The sequence below is a fragment of the Scardinius erythrophthalmus genome (genome assembly GCF_964197995.2).
Source record: "Scardinius erythrophthalmus genome assembly, chromosome: 20".
Lineage (NCBI taxonomy): Eukaryota > Metazoa > Chordata > Actinopteri > Cypriniformes > Leuciscidae > Scardinius > Scardinius erythrophthalmus.
Window position 1 is genome coordinate 11,007,450 of NC_138240.1, and position 21,393 is coordinate 11,028,842.

General features: G+C 38.2%; 1 protein-coding gene across 1 annotated transcript; it reads right to left on the reverse strand.

Annotated features, from left to right (window-relative positions):
• Positions 1 to 42: 42 nt before the first annotated feature.
• On the reverse strand, positions 43 to 20,511 carry colgalt2b (collagen beta(1-O)galactosyltransferase 2b). The gene is made up of 13 exons (XM_081348157.1): positions 20,438 to 20,511; positions 20,071 to 20,372; positions 10,006 to 10,116; positions 8,989 to 9,106; positions 8,697 to 8,831; positions 8,266 to 8,470; positions 6,282 to 6,401; positions 5,723 to 5,796; positions 5,457 to 5,563; positions 5,199 to 5,331; positions 3,831 to 3,958; positions 3,523 to 3,729; positions 43 to 1,422 (listed from the first exon to the last, which is right to left on the reverse strand). Exons 1-13 carry the CDS (start codon positions 20,486 to 20,488, stop codon positions 1,149 to 1,151), a joined length of 1,965 nt encoding a protein of 654 aa, XP_081204283.1. The 5' UTR covers positions 20,489 to 20,511; the 3' UTR covers positions 43 to 1,148.
• Between the last annotated feature and the right edge of the window lie 882 nt (positions 20,512 to 21,393).

Genomic DNA, 21,393 nt, shown 5'->3' on the forward strand with positions numbered 1-21,393 from the left:
AAAAAGGTTGCTGATATATCAAAATGAATCTGAGGCTTTCCTGGACATCATTAGATGCATTATAGTATTGATCGGTCAGTTTTATTGAATCAGCCCACCACCAGCACCATGACATCTTCAAAGAAGGGAATGAAATAGACAGTCAGAGAACAGGAGCCAGCCTGCTGGGTGGAAAAATACAAGTGTGTCTGGAAAAATGAGAGCTATTTCTAATTATTATACATGACATAATGCCCAGTTGAATCATACACTCTTTTAAGATAGATGGAATATGTATATTTTTGAGCCTCCAGGAATATTCTGGAAGGACTTAGTGACAATAGGATGTTAACAATAACACAAAAGCACCACTTGTCTCACACACGCTTTGAAATAGATTTTGTACAGCTGTTCTCATTCATTAATTCACATACTTAATGACCAGTGTGTGTCTTCAATGATGTGTCACATGGAGTATGTTCTTCTTCTATGGCAATTTAACATGTTTTTAACAGGGTTTTAAATACAGTACAACTTAAAAACATGTGAAAACTGCAGATATGAACAACTTCCAAACAAAAGTATGTAACCAATGCTCTTAATTTTTGGCTCTAAAATATACTTGACACATGAATGACATTAAAAAGTGATTTGGTGATTCTATTAAAACACAACAACTTAAAATATTATTTCTTTCCTAATAATATACAGTAGAATGTGGACAGGCATACGATTCTTTTATTAAACTGCGCATAAACTGTATCTGTATATTACAATATAAAAAAACAACAACTTTAAAATAAAGATTCATCTGTCTTGTTCATTGACTAACAAAACCAAATCTAACTATCATATGTCTGGGTTTCTCTGAGTCCTTCCGCAGTGTTCTCATCCTTCAAACACTTTGAAGTGTCCATCAGGGACAGTTTGGGCCCTCAATATCTCTGGAAGGCATGATGAAATAAATAAAGTGGAAACAAAAAGAGCTTGTGTGTCTTTGTGCAAAATCAATCAGCCAGCCAATGGTGTTCGAGCATCCCAGCCAGCTGTCATGCTATTGGCTGATGTGTCGCCAAGGAGGAGGGGACTGCTGGACATTGAGGAGTGAGCTGTCAATGAGTCAGTGTGTTTTGTCATTCAGTTGTGTAGTTCGAGAAAACATAGAGAACTCAGAGTTCGTCTCGTGAGGCTCGGGACGCAGGCGGTGGTGTGTCCCCGGTGACACTGTTCTGGGCGACGGAGCGAATTTGTGCCTGCTGGGTAGTTTTTTGGGCATACTGTCTGTCCCAGTCTGTGTTGACAGCCTCGTCATCCCAAATAGTGGACGTCTCAGTGTCGCTGAAGTAACCCGGCTCGCCCGTATAGTGTGTTGGGTACAACAGCAATGGCTCAACAGAGAAAGCATGAAGATCCCTGGAATCAAAGTGAGACATGTATGCCTCACTGAGAGAGAGAGAGAGAGAGAGAGAGAGAGAGAGAGAGAGAGAGAGAGAGAGAGAGAGAGAGAGAGAGAGAGAGAGAGAGAGAGAGAGAGAGAGAGAGAGAGAGAGAGAGAGAGAGAGAGAGAGAGAGAGAGAGAGAGAGAGAGAGAGAGAGAGAGAGAGAGAGAGAGAGAGAGAGAGAGAGAGAGAGAGAGAGAGAGAGAGAGAGAGAGAGAGAGAGAGAGAGAGAGAGAGAGAGAGAGAGAGAGAGAGAGAGAGAGAGAGAGAGAGAGAGAGAGAGAGAGAGAGAGAGAGAGAGAGAGCAAAGATGAGGAGGGAAGAAAAGCAAGGGCATGGGAAAAATTACAAACAGGAAGAAAGAAAAAAAATTCAGTGGATAAATTATTCATATCGGTTTTTTTATGTGATTTATAGACTGTTCAAAAGTTTGGGGTTGGTAAGGTTTTTTAAAGATGTTTCTTCTGCTCACCAAGGTGGCATTTATTTAAACAACAATACATTAACAGTAATATTGTGAAAAAGTATTACAATTTAAAATAACTGTTTTCTATTTATATAAAAATAACTGTTTTGCATTTTAAAATGTAATTTATTCCTGTAATGGCAAAGCTGAATTTTCAGCATCATTACTCCAGTCAGTGTCACATGATCCTTCAGAAATCATTCTATGCTGATCTCATGCTCAAGGAACATTTCTTATTATTATCAATGTTGACAACAGTTGTGCTGTTTAATTTTTTATTTTTTGGAAACTGTGATATATTTTAAACAAAAGTTCAAAAGAAACACAAGTATTAATTTCTTTTAAAAAAAATTTAACCATTGAACCCCAAACCTTTGAATGGTTGAGTATATAATGTTACAATTAATATTTACATAATGTATATATTTTATATTATATTTAGTAATGATTCTGTGATTATATGATGGCTATGCTAGATAATCTCAATAGGACATGAAAACATTGCATTTTTTACTACACTTTACGCTTATAAACAAGAGTAAATTCACACACTTGGGGTACACAATGAGTCTTTATCTCTCTCTCTCTCTCTCTCTCTCTCTCTCTCTCTCTCACACACACACACACCAAAACACACAGAAAGTGGAGTATATTTATACAGTAATCCATCTGTCTTATACCAATGGCCCTTCCCCCAAACTCAGCTATCAATGGGAATTTTGTCCCTCTAATATGGGGCAACAGGAAGAAGTGGCCCTTCCCAAAATTCCTCAAAGAAAGAGCAGGGAGAAAGACAGGGGAAGCCAGAGAATGCTAGACAACAGGGGAGAAGGACCGCAGGGTGCTGAAGGAGAGAAAGAGAAGGGCCAGTAAAGACGACACATATGGGGGCACAACCAGTGCTGAGCAGTTCTCCCACTAGAGGAAATGAGGTAGAAAGGCAGTCATTGTGTGACCCAGCAGGGACACCATACTTATTTTCTCACTCTGAACAATCTAGCACTGTGTCTGTGCCACTCAGCAATACAGCCTCAGTGTGTACCTGTGTGTAACCGCTGCAAAAAAATCAATCTATCTACCTATCTATCTATCTATAGCTGCACGATTCGGGATAAATTGAGAATCACAAAATTAATTAATAATTTTTGAAAACAGTTAAATGAATGATTCAGTGACTCACTCATAAAGACTTCACTTGTTTCATTACTGGATGAATTAGCGTTTTTAAATGAATCTCTTGAATGAATGATTCAATTGTAAATACATTTTCAGTCACTTGTCGCCACCTACTGATGTAACAATGTAATTGATACAATCTTTATTTGAAGTGTCAAGGCCATTTACTCTATTTTGATCGCTAATGTAGACACCAGTGTTTATATCTGAACTATTAACTTTTATCTCAGTACTTCTGTGAACAATTTTAATTACTGTGACAGAAATAGTGATTCTTATGTGGTTGAAAAGACTGTTTGTGAAGCTGTTTTATACCTATACATGACAACTGCTCTATGGGTCAGATGTGATCGTACTTTTCAAAGGTTTAATAGACATAGCTGAATCGTTGTCATTTAGGAATAAGCATCCACCCATCCACCCATCCATCCATCCATCCATCCATCCATCCATCCAACTCACTTAGGGTGTTTGTTGAACATGACTGGCAGGAACTCGTCTACAGGGAGCATCTTGCCAAGTGGCTGAGCAGCGAGGAGTTTCTTGGCCCCCTGCTGTGAAAGAGCGTAACCTAGAGTCCAGTACGAGTAATCGGCCTTCACCAAGTTATTCACACTCTCTACAGACACCTCCGGCTGAGCTACTTGCATCCGCTTACGGCCCACATATCTATGGAGAAAGACGAAGAAAGAGAGAGACGTAGAAAGATGTTTTTGTGAGCGGTGAAAAGATGTTATCACGTGCTTGTTATCAGCTGGTGTTATTCTTACATGAGGTCCCAGTTCAGCTGAGCTTTTTCAACATCCTCCATGATGGTCTGTAACCTCCTCTTAAACCGAGGCTCAAACCTCACGTCATCCTCCAACACCAGCACATGTTGCAGACCCCTCTCCACCACCTATTACACACATTGTGCACCTGTAAACTACTGGGACTAAACAGAAAACACGCTGTCTTTTGAAATGATTGTTTCAGCAAATGGTAACATTTACTGGAGTGTTGCTTGTCCAGCTGAGATTAACTGTACAGTTATACTATATTAATAAATTTGGTTTATGTTAAAAACAGACATAATCTTAAAAGATGCCATTAAAGGCAAAACAAAGACACAGGGACACTGGAGTTCGTGTCCAAATCCAAGCAGTAGAGGCACAAATTCCATGTTTTGTTGTGATAATTATTAGATGTGTTAAACCTAATGAAGAAAAAAATCATCTAACATAAAAAAATATATAAATTTTTTATACAAATCTTAGCCTTGAAAGAATGTCAAGTTCAACCATTCAACTCTTTTACATAAGTTATAAGAATAAAAAATGTATTAAACCAATATTATTCTTTAATTTATGGTTTCCTATTTACATTTTCATGTATCTAATTTTGATATTTATTTGATGTTACGCTAAAAAAAACAAGAAAAAAAACACACAAAGCAGAGTTTAAAATTCCATTTAGACGCATCCCAAATTATGCACAAAAAAAAAAAACGCAAACTTTATATAAAATTAAAAGAAAATAAAGTCACTGTAATCTAATGATATTTAGTTTGACATCCTGATGTTGACAATCAGCATTTGCTTAAAGTCCCCCTGTGGTGGTGAAAATCAAGCTTTTAATATTGTTTATATGTCTATGCTTTAAGTCAAACCATGTGCAAATTAAAAAGTCAAGACCATTGCTGAGTACTTTCTCCTTAAAACTGCAGTGAATCAAAGACAGTCTCAAAAATACAATTTGAAATCAGTTTCTGACATCACAAACTACCTTGTAACCAATCATGTCAATGTGTGATCGTCAACGAGTGGATCTCTGAGCTGGTGCGAGTGAGTGGAGGCGGGGCTAATTTGCATATTCATAGAATCTCGTATACAAAATGAGGCAAGGGTGTAGTAGAGGATCATTCAAGCTATTTTAAGGCATGAAGAATCTTTTTTTTAAAAGGAAAAAACATTTAAATGTGTCATTTTGGTGATCAAATGTGAGTTTTAAGGGATAAAATGATTGACTACAGGGGGACTTTAAGGACACCTTCCACTACATGTTTACTGAACAAAACAATTTTTTTTAATTTGGACCATATTCTGTACCCTGTTTTTTGAAAGTGCCACATATTTGTTTATATATGAGTGTGTGTTTACCTGTTTCCAGGTGAAGTGGTGGCTGAGGAAGCAGCCAATCTCTCCGCGTGTAAGAACCCTACCGGAGTACGGATCTTTATATTCCGGGATCATCTCTATACCTAGAGCCTGAAGCTGAGATGTATTCAGTGACCTGAGAAAGTACAGAAGGTAAGATCAACAAAATCTGAAGCACTTTCACTTGAATTGTTCTGCCACATTTCAAAATACCCAAACATCATAAATGTGATGCCACAGAACGTCCCCTTGATGACCTACTTCCCATCTACAGCATCAACCAGCGTAGCCTCAACACCCAGCACCGCCATTGTGTTCAACATCCGTTCCCTTCGGTCCATTCTCCGCTTCAGATTAATCAGTAAGATCTGAGGGGAAAAGAGAGAATGAGAGAGTCTGAGGAATGAAGCAGGACAAAATAAGAAAATGTCACTTCAAAGAAGCTTAAATCAGCTGAAGTTTCTCTGCAGGATAACCATCATGAGTGTCCAGTCAAGCAAGGCATTCCAGAGATTCTGCTCTCTCACCTCATCAAAGCCCATCTTGTCCTGGGGTTTGGGTGGAGTGAAGAGGAACTCGGAGGGTTTTATGTTATGATCGACTGTAAGAAAAGGCATTTGACGCTGATTAAATGCACATCTGACAGTTATACATTGGAACATAACAAAATGTAAATATAACCTCCAATTAATGGAGGTTGAAAATATAAAGTGTAAAAGAGATGAAGTGCTGGAAAAAGGGTGGTTTATTAGGGGCAGTGGCCATGGGTGTGCTCCATTATGGCTGTGTGTGTGTTTGCCAACGGTCCCCAAGAAGAAAATATCTTTATAAATATACTCAATGTCGTCATGAAAACATAATAATTCACAAAGGTTTCAGTGAGTGTTATGTTTAGGGTTAAGGCAACGAAAAGAAAGCATAAGCTCAGCATAAAAACAAAAGAAGTCAAAGGAAAATCCCCTCCATGACAAAAAAAACAAATGCATGTGAGAGTGCATATATAGATACACTACTGTTCAAATGTATGTGGTCAGTACATATGAACATCCATTCTTTAATATGTAATCAGTATTATATAATACTTACTCATGGCCTCAGTGATGGTGTGTATGAAACTCTCCTTCTCATCTTCTACACTTTGCTGGGCCTTCAGAGGTACAGGCAGAAAACCGTAATGTTCTCTGTTACACAAGTACATCTGTACACCTACAGAGAAAAACAACAGCATAATACATACACTTCATGGAAATGATCTGCACGCAAACACTGTATAGCCCACCCAATACAACTAGAAACATGAGTGTTACATGTGTTTGTGTGCTGTTACAGTTTGTAATCATGGGTGAGTTTGGAATTCTGATTTATCGACTTTGTGTTAGCTGTGTGTTCTCTGGATTTACTGTAACTCCACAGCATGCTCTCTCTCCCTCTTACACACATTATTTCCTGATTATCCACAAACACTCAAAGAGGCCATAAAAACACCCAGATGGAGCTGGTTATATTAACCACAGGATTATCCGGCATTGACGCTACACTAACACAAACCAACATATACTGGAGCTGGACAGTTGGAGGTGCTGTGAATTATGTGTGGTGTTCTGATCCGTGTCTGTTCTGGGTCCCAAAAACAGAGGAACGCCACTTTAACTGCCTTGATCTGTTTGCTCTGAAAACATTCTGTGCTTAAAAACACTCATTTCAAAAACAGCTCATACACTTGAATAATAAAATGGAAACACTTGCAATAATGGTCAATGTTTTAACATTAGTTCATGCATTAGGTTACCACGAACTAACAATGAAAAATACTTCAGAAACATTTATTAATCTTGCATAATGTTAATTTCTACATACGCTAACACATTTTTAACATTTCCCCCCGGTTTCACAGACAAGGCTTAAGTTTAGTCCCAGACTAAAATGCATGTTTGAGCTGTTTTAACTGAAAGCAACTTGCACTGACATATCTTGAAATATGTCAGTTCTATCGTTTTGTCTTAAGATGCACACCAGTCATATTTTGTTCTAAGGCACATTATAAAAGCTACTTAAAGGAGAACTCCGGTCAATTTTAACATTGAGCTCATTTTTTTGTAAATTTGGAGTGCTGTCAATACAGAGAACAACGACAAAAATCGGTGTTGCCTACACCGTGTTATCCTCTTTTTAAAATTTGCACCCTGTTGACTTCAATGGGGCAAGTTTTAAACCTGCTTTTAGCCTCTTAACATCCTTGATGTGTCATTACAAGTGCACAGCCAATGTGAGTGATTCCTTCGGAGTGAACGCGGGTCAATCTGACTGCAGTAGATGTGAAAGATATTAATAAAAATTATGTTTATTCAGCCAGAGCACATACCTGTATTTACATCCTGTTTTCGGTCGAAGTCCATAGTAATCGATTGTCGAGTTCACGCGCATTGGTTTAGTACCTATGATCACGCGCGTGAACTCGACAATCGATTACTATGGACTTCGACCGAAAACAGGATGTAAATACAGGTATGTGCTCTGGCTGAATAAACATAATTTTTATTAATATCTTTCACATCTATGTTGTTAAGAGGATGTTAAGAGGCTAAAAGCAGGTTTAAAACTTGCCCCATTGAAGTCAACAGGGTGCAAATTTTAAAAAGAGGATAACACGGTGTAGGCAACACCGATTTTTGTCGTTGTTCTCTGTATTGACAGCACTCCAAATGTACAAAAAAATGACCGGAGTTCTCCTTTAATTGCCCTAATTGAACTTCATTGAGGCCTAATCCTGGCTTAATCTATATATAATCTTAATATATATTATTCTGTGATACGTGATTATCATATGTGCTAAACGAATACATGTAATGTCAAATATACTATTTGTTTGGTCATAATGCAGTAATATAGTGTTTCATTTTATTATTTAATATTTAACTTAAATATTTATAATTTATCAGATTAATAAATGCTAGACATTATTTTTGTTCATTGTTATAGTTGATAGAAAGTTATAAAACATTACAAGTCAGATAAATAGAGGTTATTTCTAATGGACGGCTGTTAAAACAACCCAGTGGAGATCTCTCACCAGTTTGTCGTGCTGAGAACGCAAAGACCATGATGTCATCAAACGCCCAGCTGTAGTCTGGGTGAGGTGGGTAGAAGGCCATGTCCAGCGTGGCGCTACGTCTCAGATCCAGCAGGAAGGTGGAGTGCACCATGGGAACTGAGAAACAGCCCAAACGCTTCCACTCACGGATAGGCTGGTAGTCTGGGGTGCGCTTGTAATAACCCTGAGATGATGGCAGAGAAACCAGACTATTGAAGTACTGGTCATAATTAGATTTCATTGTGAATGTACAAATTAGTTTGAACGCATTCTGTGTACTATTGAAGAAATCTTGCCTTATAGGGATAGTTCACCCAAAAATTAAAATTCTGTCATCATTTATTCACCCTCATGTCATTCCAAACCTGTATGACTTTCTTTCTCCTGTCTGTTTTCTGACAGAGCTGTACCTGAGGTGTGATGCCACACCAGAAGTTTGAGTAGAGGGATCGGGAATCCAGCATAGGCGCCACCAGTGTTAAATTCTCCGCCATCATGAGATCCAGCACCCGTGGGTTGGTCAGGAGGTTATCACTGTCAACAAACTGAGAGAAAGAGAGAGAGATCATTTGTGTCATTTGTGGAACATGAGTGGCATATGATGAATATAGTTGTAGTATTAGTACTTGTGGTTTTATTTAACATGGTTCTAACAGATGCAACATAAATAAGTCAACTATTACAAGAATGGCAGCATCTTACCAAGATATAATCAGCCCAGCGTTCTCGTGCAGTCTTCAGTGCCGCCTGCCTGAGCTTCATCAGATGATTGAAACGAGACGGAGCCCAGTGTTTCGGCCCCCACTCATCCGTGTATGACCTTACATCAGAAAAGAAGATGCATACACTTTTTCTTAAAATAAAATTTAATAAAACTCTGTTTAATTGGTTGAAAACTCTTTCTACTCCTATAATAAACAAACTTAATCTTATCTTCTTCTACAGATATCTACCGCACTACTATTTTTTTCGGCCTTAAAGAACAAGAAATGATAGGGATAAGATTGGGAAAAGAAAACAAACTCAAACTCACATCCTCGGCATGAGCATCATGGCATAATGTGCTGGAGCAAGTGCACTAACCACTGTGGCAAAGTACTGTCAACACCAGTACTTTTGTGTAATGTTATGTTCTTTTTAGTTTTTATTATTTTGTTTTAGTTCTCAGTTTGTATCTTCAGCAACCTGAGTAAATGTCAAAACTAAATACATGCATTGCTAAGAAAGAATCATTCTGACTAGGTTTCGTGAACTGATTCATTAGAAAGATTTGACTCAAAAGAGAAACTCGTTTACAAATTAGACGTTGTTACTTTTCTTATGAACTCTCATGAACACAGTATCAAGATTGTCAGTTAACAAAATTTACATTTTTAAGTTTTTCTCACAAAAATATTATTTCTGAAGACTTAGAATATAACGTAAGTCATATGGAACACTGTCATGATACTTATGAAGCTTAAAGTACATTAAAATGAGTATAACATAACATGATATAACATATAAATATAATATGAAATTATTCAAAACATTTCTATTTGTGTTCCATGGCAGAAGGTCATAGAGGTCGATAATTCATTATTTAATCCCTGTTCTAGAAATCATTAGATTTAGAAGGAAAAGAGATTAGTAGACTGTTGCAAATTCCCGACATAAACAGCCATTAGTGCTAATTGACTTTGAAACCATCTGTTCTGAAACAAGATGTTTTTAACCAACCGTGGCTCATCCATGGGTCTCCACTCCACGTAATGATATCTGCTCTGCCTGTTCTTCAGCCATTCTCTCAGGATGGCTGTGGTGTTGTCCACATTATGGTCCGTTGCAGCCCTTCAAGAAACGACAAAGGCGAGTTTATTTCATTTTAACATAAACAAGACAATCTCCAAACACCGCTGCTCATCAGGAGCAGTGAAAGAGAGATGCTTCCCTCAGGCTAGGGTGAAACAGTGAACCATGTGTTAGTATTTCCTTCTTCTAGACTCAAAGACTTGTGGCAGAGCTTGATAAGACTATTAAAATTCACATGAAGATGTCAAAATTGCTATTTGACAGTGCTAGCTAGCAGCTAGCGCTGTATTCCCAGAGCTGATAAATTCCTCAGGAGCGGTTATGGGCTTGCAAGGAAGTGAGGCACTTGACAACCGCTTGTGAGAGGTAAAAGATGTATTGTCTAAGTTTCATATTAGCATTTCAAGAGCCTAGCATAGCAAACTTAAATATGTTGCTGGCAACTCAGAGATAAAGTGCAGATTTAAGCATGCAAAAGATGAGATACAAGATAAAACAAGATACCATCACTTGCAACAAAATGTATGCAAAATAGACCAACTAATTCATGTTTCTACTACATTAAAAGCGCCAAACATACAAACGCTGTGACATAACAGTAAGTTTTCCCAGTATTACTACACTGTGGGTTGTGGAAATCACATGTAAACAAACACACAGTGTCCTTAGTTGAGTCAGGGCTGTTTGGCCGTGCCAATGGAAACCTCCACTGCACAGGGACTCTGCAGTAAAACCGTGTGGGAAAGAACCAACAAATATTGACATCACCTCAGTCGTCACATTCACACACGCATGCACATTTCCTCGCCCCACCTTTACCAGAAATAAAATCCACCTGGTGTTTATATTCATATTTATACTGTTATACACAGTATTGCAGGCTGTTCTAGAGTAGTAGCAGGATGATAACTGAAGCAACGACAACGAGGCAAATTCAACTGTATTCTTTTCACCTAATGTGTAAAAGTGCACAAAAAAAGGTTAAATGATTAATCAGCCTGTTCTTAATCAGCATTTTGTCTCATCTTCCAGAACAAATTATACATCCTTTACACAATACAGGCCTACATTTAGCTAAAAAACAAAACAAAAACTAAAAATTACACTGTTTACTTGATTTAAAGCATAAACTTTGCTAAATTTACTAAGGTTTAGTCAAACAAGTGATAAAAATTGTTTGCCAGTGAAACAAGACAAAACATGGGCTATTCAAAATATATTATCTGAGGAAAAACGTCTATCCTGTGTTATCTGTTCTATTAATCTATTCTATTCGCCGGTAAATTAAATAAAATAAATAAAAGTATGTTTGGATATTTTTAACAACACAAAAATATTAATAAAATATATATGTATATAAAGGGACTAAAACTAACTTTTTGCCACACCTGCCAATGGAAAATTTACCAGCCATAGAATTTTTTTTACCAGCCATGAAACAGAGTAATCCTTATTAAAGTTACAAAAGATTTTTCTTTGTCTTTTGTTGTTTAATTAACATTAAAAAAACAGATATCAACAGGAATATTAGGCTGCTGTCACTTTAAGAGCTAATGCATTTTCTTTCTCAACTGTTTACATTCACTAATGACAACTGACTATGATTATACTAGGATACTTGCCAAGAAGGGCATTTTGACAATTTTGTTTGAATATGTCTGTTCAAGTGCAAGAAGACGTGAAAGAAAGTTCAATTCAGTATCACTCACTGCGAGTAACGAATTGAGCTCCATTTCGCATCTTCTTGCATTTGAATATTTAAATCGGCAAGGCTTAAGCGTTCGTGACGATGCAGCACTGGCCCGTCAACTGTCACGTTCACGTTTGTTCACGTTCATGTTCTCCATTGTTAGAATTCATAAAAATGTTACCCGCCAACTGGTGATTGCCACGGTTTCATACTCGCCAACACTGGTTTTTACTCGCAGACCCTGTACATATATTTTTACCACAGCCGCCTCCCAAATCTACGCCTATGTCTGCCACGAACATCTGCAGTGAATAATACTAGTGTAAACCTGCAAATTCACATACACCACCCACAAACAGATAACAGTGCATGCAGTGTGTGCATACTAGCACCACAACTGCTATTTTGTCACTCACACAAACATAGACAATAACTCAGTCAAGACAGTCTCGCTCTTAACAACATATCCTGACAAAGAGTTCCAAAAATACAGGCCAAGTTGTTGTATGTGTGTTTTAAGTATGCTTTATGGGTGTCCAAGTTTTTATGAGTGAATGACAGCAGGGGGAACAGACAGCACTGAGCTTGATAAGCAGTCTGGTTCTTTATCACTGGTTCGAAACACCTGACACACAGGTAATGACAGGTAATGCCGTGTCAAAAAGATCACTGGTTTCAGACACGCACTGCTTTTCTGATGACTTCAGCGAATGTAAGTGTGCCACAGTTGTTTTTAAAGGAAAACAGCCCTTCAAGCTGCAATTTTTCCAGAACATCTGTGAAAAATCCTTCAAAATCAGAACAAACAATGAAGCAGAAAAGCAATGCATGTGCATGTTGTTAAATGAGGATAAATACACGTGTGTTAGCTTTTCTTTGCATGCAATTTTTCATTCTTATGTTCATCAGTTCTCTGTTCATTCTAGCATTTATATGAGGTTTATATAATTGTGATTCCATCACACTGCTGCAAACGATATAAACATCTGGAATAAATGGACACTGCATCTCTGTAAATGCCTCTTTAATGGCTAATGATTTCACATGTGCTCTCCAACCCTCCTAGGGCGAGACCCAAACAATGCATTTTGGGTTATGTTGATACATGACAAAGAAAACTATACACATGCCGAAGTGTGCAAGTATACACACAATCTCTGGTGGGTATGGAGATTTAAGATTTCTGCATGACTTTATGCCATATCACTATATGCTTGCATTATGTCTGTATATGATGAGTAAAGAAAATATCTGGATCATATTTCTCTAAATCAAAAGAACAATGTATAATGAAAAATTAAGCCAATTTTCAAGTCAGTGAATTTCTGCCTGTTTGAAGTCTTTTAGCTCTGGCTGCAGGAGTCAACATTCATATTCATGACCGGACAAGCAAACAGCCTGAAGAATTCAAACCTGCCAGCCTATGAATGACTCAAACTTCTGGTTTCTGAAGGTTCGATCAGTTATATATCCGGGCAGACACATTCTCCTCACCTTTCACTCTCACCTTTCGATCTCTAACAAATTTCCACACCCAAGGGCCACAACAGACATCTGACACTGACCACGTTACATACACTTCATTTTCTGAATATGGTCCAGGTGCAACTATTTAGGTACTTTCCCCTATCTGTGTATTGATTTATATTCTTTCTTTTTTTAAATGTTTGGGACATAAATCCTCAGTCCAAGCAGCAAGTACTCACTGTAGTTATTTCACTGTTAAACACCTTTTACTACTGAAAGTTATTTCACTTGCACTATTCTGTAAGTGGACCTCATGATAAAGGAGATGAAAAGTGTTTAGGGCTGCGTGTGTGTGCATGGCAGGATATTTAACTCTAGATTTGTATGTATGCATGCGCTCCTGCTGTGCTTGGAAGAAGCAGGACTGTGCTTATAAAAACCTTTTTGAAGTTTATTGTAAATCTCCAGCTCATTATCTGACTGCTCGAGGCTCACTCTCTCTTTTTGTCTCTCTGTTTCTCCTCCATATGACCTTATTATTGACAGCATCTGGACACCACATGCTACTCACCTCCATACACGCACATCTTATGCTCTTTCCACCTGTACAGTACAGCCATCACAGATAAACAGAAAAAAAGATTAGATTACATGCAAAAAAAATCCTGAATTGGATAGACACATAGATAGATAAAAACGAAACGTTAATCTAAACGTGCTCAGACAAGACAGTAAAAATCTTCCTACTAGGTCAATTACCTGTTTCAACTATAACAATGACAGTGTCTGCTGTATTATGAGCATGTGTGTAAATAATGACAGAGAACAGTCTTGAATAATACATTACACAAGTATCTTTTCTATATCAGCGCTGATTTTCTTTTAGATGCTCTGATGATTTTATAACATCACCTGTGCTTATGCGACCCACCACACTCATAAATTTAAAGGATGGTTCATGCAAATGTTTTAAGTCATTATTTACTCACCCTCATGTCGTTCCAAAACTGTAGGACTTATTCTCTTCTGCAAAACACAATATATTTTGAAGAACTGTTTTTGTCTATACAATACAAGCAGATGGGGTCCAAGGACCACTGACTTTCAGTGAACAGACATTTAGCTTTAAACTTATTTTGTGTTCAACAGATGCATACAATTTTGGAACAACATGAAGATTAGAAAATGATTTTAATTTTTACAGTAGGTGAACTATCCCTGAAGTTACAACAAAAATTGGACAGTTTGCTGCTTTGTAAATATCAATGAAAATGTCCATTAGTTAAAACACAGCCAGACACAGATATCTGTACATATATATATATAGCCAAACGATGGCAATATCCAAAATCCTTGTCCTTGTGGGGACCTTTTTTTTGGTCCCCATGAGGAAAACAGCTTATAAATCACACTAAATTATGTTTTTGTTTTTTATGAAAAAATGTGAAATGTTTTTGTAAGGGGTAGGTAAAGTTTGTAGTACGGTATAAAATTATTATGTCTATGAAAATCCTGATAATAGACAAAAACGTGTGCATGTGTGTGTTTGCTTTGCAGTGGCTCTGCCCCCATGCATGGGCTGACGTGGCTCACTGGCTCTGTAGATTGAGGAGGGGGCAAAAGGGCTCGTGAAAACTCTGCTGTACTCAAATTCCTCCAGCCATCCTCTGTCAACACAGCTCTGCCATGTCACACACAAACACAACTATAGAGTATGATGACAGTTCATCCCTGCGGAAACCAGCACTTTATGCCAAGTACCAGCTTCATGACATTTAACAAAACACATTTTTTACAAGTACATAATCACATTCACATTAAAAGTACCAATATATTTAATTCGATACAGCTGCAAACTACAGGCTCAGAGATTGTATAGCAGATCCATCCACATCATTATAGTTTTATGAACTTTTCAATGCCTCATTGTTCTCTTATACGTCTGTTTTGGAGTTACAAATCTGATAAAAGCAACAAAGAGTCAAATTAATTGTAAATCTTTCAGAAGGAAATCACACAAAACAAGCACACATCGGTAAAGACAAAAATGTTTTGCAAAGCACATACTATACAGTAGGATCATAGACTAGCCTAGAGATGGAGAGATTCCCACAGTCTCACCTGACGCACTGACAGAGTTCATCAAACATTAACATAGACTCAGAGACTCTCCCTCCACCTTCCTGAGAATATAAACACATCAGCTACACTGTGAAAATCTATGTGAACAAGAGCAAGAGACAGTGAAAACAAATTAGAGAAAAAGATTGAAACAGTGAGACGGTGACATATAGATTGATTGCTTGCTGTGTAGACATAATCCCAGCGGGTTTACCAGAAGGATGAATCCAGCAGACAGCAACACAAACCTCATGAAATACCTCGCTATTCACTAAAATATGTCCCTGCAGAGCTGCTCGCATGCCTGTCTTTTGTCATCAGTTCTTAAGGTAAGTGTGCCATTTGTGACAAAAGACTATTAGATTGTCAGACCCAAGAAAGTCTATTATTATGTCTGGGGAGAGCTATGCATAAGCATTCCCAAATATCTCAATAGCAGCTGCATTGGACCACAGAACATTTTGAGTAAATAAACTGAGCCATGTGACTAATCACTCCAGAGTTGCAAGAAAGTGACACAATGAAAATGATGCGACATTTATATTATGATGAACTATTAGCCTATATGTATACATATGTATACATATACACTACCATTCAAAAATTTGGGGTCAGTACAACTTTTTCAAAGAAGTAATCTTTTGTTCAGCAAGGACGCATTTGATCAAATCAAAAGAGATTGTTAGACATTTAATGTTACAAAAGACTTATATTTCAAATTAATGCTTTTCTTTTGAACTTACATACTAGGCTACATCAAAAAGAAAGCAGCACAACTGTTTTCAACATTAATAATAATCAGAAATGTTTCTTGAGCAGCAAATCAGCACATTAGAATGATTTCTGAAGGATCATGTGACACTGCAGATTGGAGTAATGTCTGTTAAAAAATTCAGCTTTGCATCACAGGACGAAATTACATTTTGAGAATGTATTATTATTACAGTTCTTTTTGGGTCTAGAATGTAATGTACAAACTATTCGACCAAGGGCTTTCCAACTAAGTTAAATGACTAATTTCTTCAGTCCTGACACAGTCTCTTATGATATTACATGGCTTTTTTAACCATTACATTTTTACATAACAGATTATTTGGTCACGTGCCCTAACTCAACACACTGCACACCAATAAACTACTGCTCCAGCTCGACTCTAGACAGCCGTGACTAAAGCCAGCAATCGTCCTGCCGTCTGGACTTTTGTGCACTATTGTTCCTCTACTCTTGAACCCCTTGAGGCCTTCTGAGGTTTGAGTGTATGGGATGGACAACTAAATGGACGCTACTATTGTTGGAAAGAGCAAAAACTGGTTCTGGACATGTTGAAAAGAACATGTTGAAAGAAAAGTTCAAGTTAGGCTTTAGACCCCACTGAACTGATACTGTGCCAGGGTTTTGATTACAGCAACGCTCATGCAAACAATCATTTACAGATTTCCTTCAGCTCAGTACCCAACATATCCCTATCCTTTTCTCAACTGCTTTGTTTTATTCACCATGCTTTGTTAATTTAACTTGCCAAAATGCCCGGCATTCCTCAACAACAGCATCATAACTGCTAGAACGAACACCTGAGTCCAAAGGGAAACTTCTTGCATAGTTGTCAAGAAAATCATATCATGCCGATAAGACAAGTAGACAGGCACAAAAGATCAGTCAGCTCTCATAAACAAGTCTGTGTTTAATAAATCTGACTGTAACTTGATCAGTCATGTCTAACTTAGGTCAAAAGCTGTGTTAGCAGCATTAGCTTGAACACCGTTTCACTTTGCCTCTGGGGAACATGATGCTGGATTCACACTCTTTAAAACTTCCCTCTTTATTACTTAAGACTGTCAGAGTCATTAATCAGGACAGTGTCAGATGAGATTGCCCTCTCGATCTCCCATGTTTGCGCTCACACTTCTCTTCAGCATTACAGTAGCTTTGCTCATGCTAAAGCAGTCTATTGCAGAAACTTTCACTGTAATCAAGGTCCCTTTAAATTTGTGATGTAACAGAAGTGGCGACAGATCTTTTCTTCAATATTGCGAAGTACATCCAAGTGAAACGGATTATTGAAAAAGAAAAAAATGAAAGGCGGGGATTTGGGTCTACTCATTGGTTGTTGATTGGATGGAGGCAGATCTCAATGTGAGCTTGTAATAAAGGGATGGGGTTTAAGTGAACAAATTGATTGGAGAAGTCCTGCATACATCAGCAGAGAGAAGTCTGTTATTTCAGTAGAAGTCCAAATTATGGTATATTGATTAAACATGCAGTGAACTGTTCACAGTAAGATCAATAACTTGCATATAACCAATATATCCAGTGAATTTTCATTTAATGGCACACTTGGTGGCCATCTTGGATACCTTAGGTATACAAGTACAGCATTTATTTACTTGAACAGAAAAATACTTAAAGGGTAAGTTCGGTATTTTACACTTAGAGCACTGTTTACAGATCGTTTCTGATGAAATAGAACGGTTAAGATTAAAATTTGGACACATGCTGCTGTCCCGAGCATTTTAGGTTTCTTTCGCTTTCCCCAAAACCTCTAGAATGGGTGTATAGGTGCACTCGAACACTCCTTCATAAAACGCATTAAACTTTCGTTTACAAAGACGTGAAACTCACCGAGTGGTCAGGGGTGTCCACTGATATGCTCACACAAAAATCGCTGCAAAAGATGCTTTCCAACAGGTGTTTTACCATTCGTTGTAAAACTGTGGATCTATTTTTCCAAACGTCTCACACCCGTAGATTCTTCCGTTGAGAGCTTGAATAATAGACACTCCAGCCCAGTTGGTGGCGATAATGCACCTTTGCCAATTGCAAGCAAACCGCTGGCATTTCATTGAATACACAGAAGAAGTAGAAGAAGAAGCGGCGGAGTAATACCGTACCTCACACTGCACATTCAATACAAGTCAATGGAGTTGGACAAAAACTATGATAAAACCTGTTGGAAAGCATCTTTTGCAGCGATTTTTGTGTGAGCATATCAGTGGACACCCCTGACCACTCGGTGAGTTTCACGTCTTTGTAAACGAAAGTTTAATGCGTTTTATGAAGGAGTGTTCGAGTGCACCTATACACCCATTCTAGAGGTTTTGGGGAAAGTGAAAGAAACCTAAAATTCTCGGGACAGCAGCATGTGTCCAAATTTTAATCTTAACCGTTCTATTTCATCAGAAACGATCTGTAAACAGGGCTTTAAGTGTAAAATACCGAACTTACCCTTTAAATGTCGCTTATTCTGTTCAAATCATGCTATAACAGTATTTTTCAGGCTAGCCGAGTTAATGCACATAAAAATTCTGGCGTAAACATGTCTCCTTCACCTTATATCGTCTCTGAGGTACTTCCATAACAAATCAGAGAAGAGAAAGTTAGAGAGAGGTGTCATAGTGGGTGACCTCTGCACATGGTCAATAGGGATGGAATGTGAATTGTTAGGCCACTCATGGTGCCCCTGTGTAACAGTGCCCCTCCCCTGCCCTTTCCTCTCTCTCTCTCCATCCTTTCTTCCCCCTAATTCCCAGCATTCTTTCGCAAAGCAGTGAGACTTTCAGCCTGTCATTTGACTGCTCCGTTTGTTCAGTAAACTTCTGAAGGTCTTCCTGATAGTGCGCATATAATCCAGAGACAGCCAATTAATTTTACGTTGTCATGAAATGAAAATTCACCTTATATATTTTCTAAATGCATGTTATTTATCTTACTGTGAACAATGTATTCATGATTTTTTTTTTTTTATAATGTTAATCAAAATGTCACAACTGGACCTTATGGTGAATTCGACAGGCTTCTTTCTGGTGACATATGCAGATTTTTTACAAGCTTGCATTAAATCTGCATTCACTTTTGAATGCAACACCAACACATCAAGCTCCAGTCAACAACTAATGCATAGAATGAAATCCCCAGGCAACATTTTTTTTTCTTTTCTTTTTTTTTTTCACTCTGATCTACATCACAATATGGGGAATATATAGGCTATAATCTCTCTCTCTCTCTCTCTCTGAGAGAGAGATAAAGAGTTTTTACAAAAGTTGTCAGTGCAAATAAATATATATGCCTACACGCTAAAAGAAGTCGCTAAATTGAAGTTCACAGCAAACAATTCGAGTGATTTATGTTTCGAAAGTTACAAAACATAAGTAGGCTAGTAGCAATACTGCCATTAGCCTACTTTTCAGATTTTATTTATTGATTATTAGCATTCCCATATTACAAGTAGCCTATGTCGCAAACGCATAGATGTTCAGATTGTTCACGTAGGCCTACTACGATAGGTTTGCTCTCTACGAAAGTAAACTATTGCAAAAATTATGCTGACAGAAGTTCTCTTAAAACGTAATTTTAAAAATTTGCACTCGACTAGGCTATAAAGAGAACCGATATAGGACATGTTGCCTAATCAGCAAAATGTCTTTCATCTTCGTTTAACATGTAATTAAATCCTTGCTCACACGCGTGACAGTGTAGTAAACCGCTTTTACAGGTCTGCTCACGCAGACAGCGGCGTCTCTGTTCCTCTATCTGCCAGAAGGTTTTCATTAACCTAACCTTACCTGCCTGCGCGCGCTCCACAATAACTCCACTATGTACAAGACCTTCTCAGTTTTCAACCATCACACTTGCTGCAAAAGCAAACCATCTCATCTCTCTCACACACACACACACACATTACCCGTCCTCAACAGCAGCACTCCATAACAGATTCTCACCATATCGCAATCCGGTCCTTCGGGTAGTCCAGGCGGTCGATGCAGCCCAAGTAATACGGCAGACTGTGCGCCGAGTTCCGAGCCAAAATCGTGATTATGACTTTGGGTTTAAGCAGGGAGGATTCGGGCACGGGATTAAGGTCCTGCACGTGAGCCACAAGTTCCCCACGGCAGTTTTGCGCCATCAGAGCGCAAATCACAGCTACAATCATGAATCCCTCAGCCGGCATCTCTGCCTGATGGACATGCACCGCTGTCACAACCTGAGCGGGGTAGCCGACTGTATGTGAGTGAATGAGAGGCTGAAAGACAGAGAGAGGGTGGGTAAGGAGGAGTAGAGAGAGGTGGAGAGGTTTAGACTGGTCACCTTTGAGAAAGTGGGTTGCCTCCTCCAGATTTTCACACCCTTCTTCACCATCACCAGGACAGATCAGTGAGGAGCTTAAGGATGAGATATGAAGTTAGTCATATACACACACCTTTGATTCAATATCAGGTCAAAATGATATTTTCTACCGCATAACCCAACCCATAGCTATATGGCCTAGGCAGCTAATATGCCTATTATGTAGGCTAGCCTATACAAAAGTGAAACATTAAAGAATATATAATTGTTTATTTTTTTTTTTTTTTTGCTTTTGAAACGATGTTGTCCAGAGCGCTTTATTTCCCCTTTCCCCCATTCTTTCCTCATTGCTCATTTAATTCCATCATCGGGATCGGGTGCTCGATCTCATTCCATTCGCGTCTCGTCGTGTGTATCCAACACTTCTGAGAGTTCATGTGATCATGATCGAATTCACTACAGCTGACACCTGCTGCTCCCTGCACGCTCTGGAATCCCAATCAAACGGCTTTCAGATTTTCTTCTGACGTTCTAAATAATTTCATTTTTGGCGAATAGCAAGCAGTAAATTGTATTGTTTGTAGCTATAATAACTGTAGCCTATCAAATATGGCATTTGGGCGCGAAACGCGATTACAATAGTTTATGGCTATTCTTAGACGGGCTTATTTAGTTTTTGAAAGAAATCTTTTAAAAGTAGCCCACCTGAAGAAGGGATTTTTTTCTTTTCTCGAGGGACATTCGACTTCACTTCTGCATTTCGTTGCGCTGTTTAAAACGATTAGCCTACATTTAATATTATGGCGGCCCCTAGTGTTTAAAAGTGAAAGAACAGCGTATAAAATGAGCGAGTCTTTTAAATCAAAATGTTATTATTTTTTAATGCCAGTTAGCATTTAGAAAATGTTTGCCTGGTGGAATTCGTTTACCCTACTAAATTCAGTTTAAGCATCTGGATTTTGCAACAGAAGCTGATG

Bases quoted from the DNA above. Each gene is read 5' to 3' on its own strand.
- colgalt2b (XM_081348157.1), bottom strand. From the start codon at position 20,488: ATGGTGAAGAAGGGTGTGAAAATCTGGAGGAGGCAACCCACTTTCTCA. The intron at 5,797-6,281 runs GTAAGTATTATA...CTTTTCTTACAG, and splicing joins CACCATCACTGAGGCCATGA to TCGATCATAACATAAAACCC. The intron at 1,423-3,522 runs GTGAGTTGGATG...TCTCTCTCTCAG, and splicing joins ATGTTCAACAAACACCCTAA to TGAGGCATACATGTCTCACT.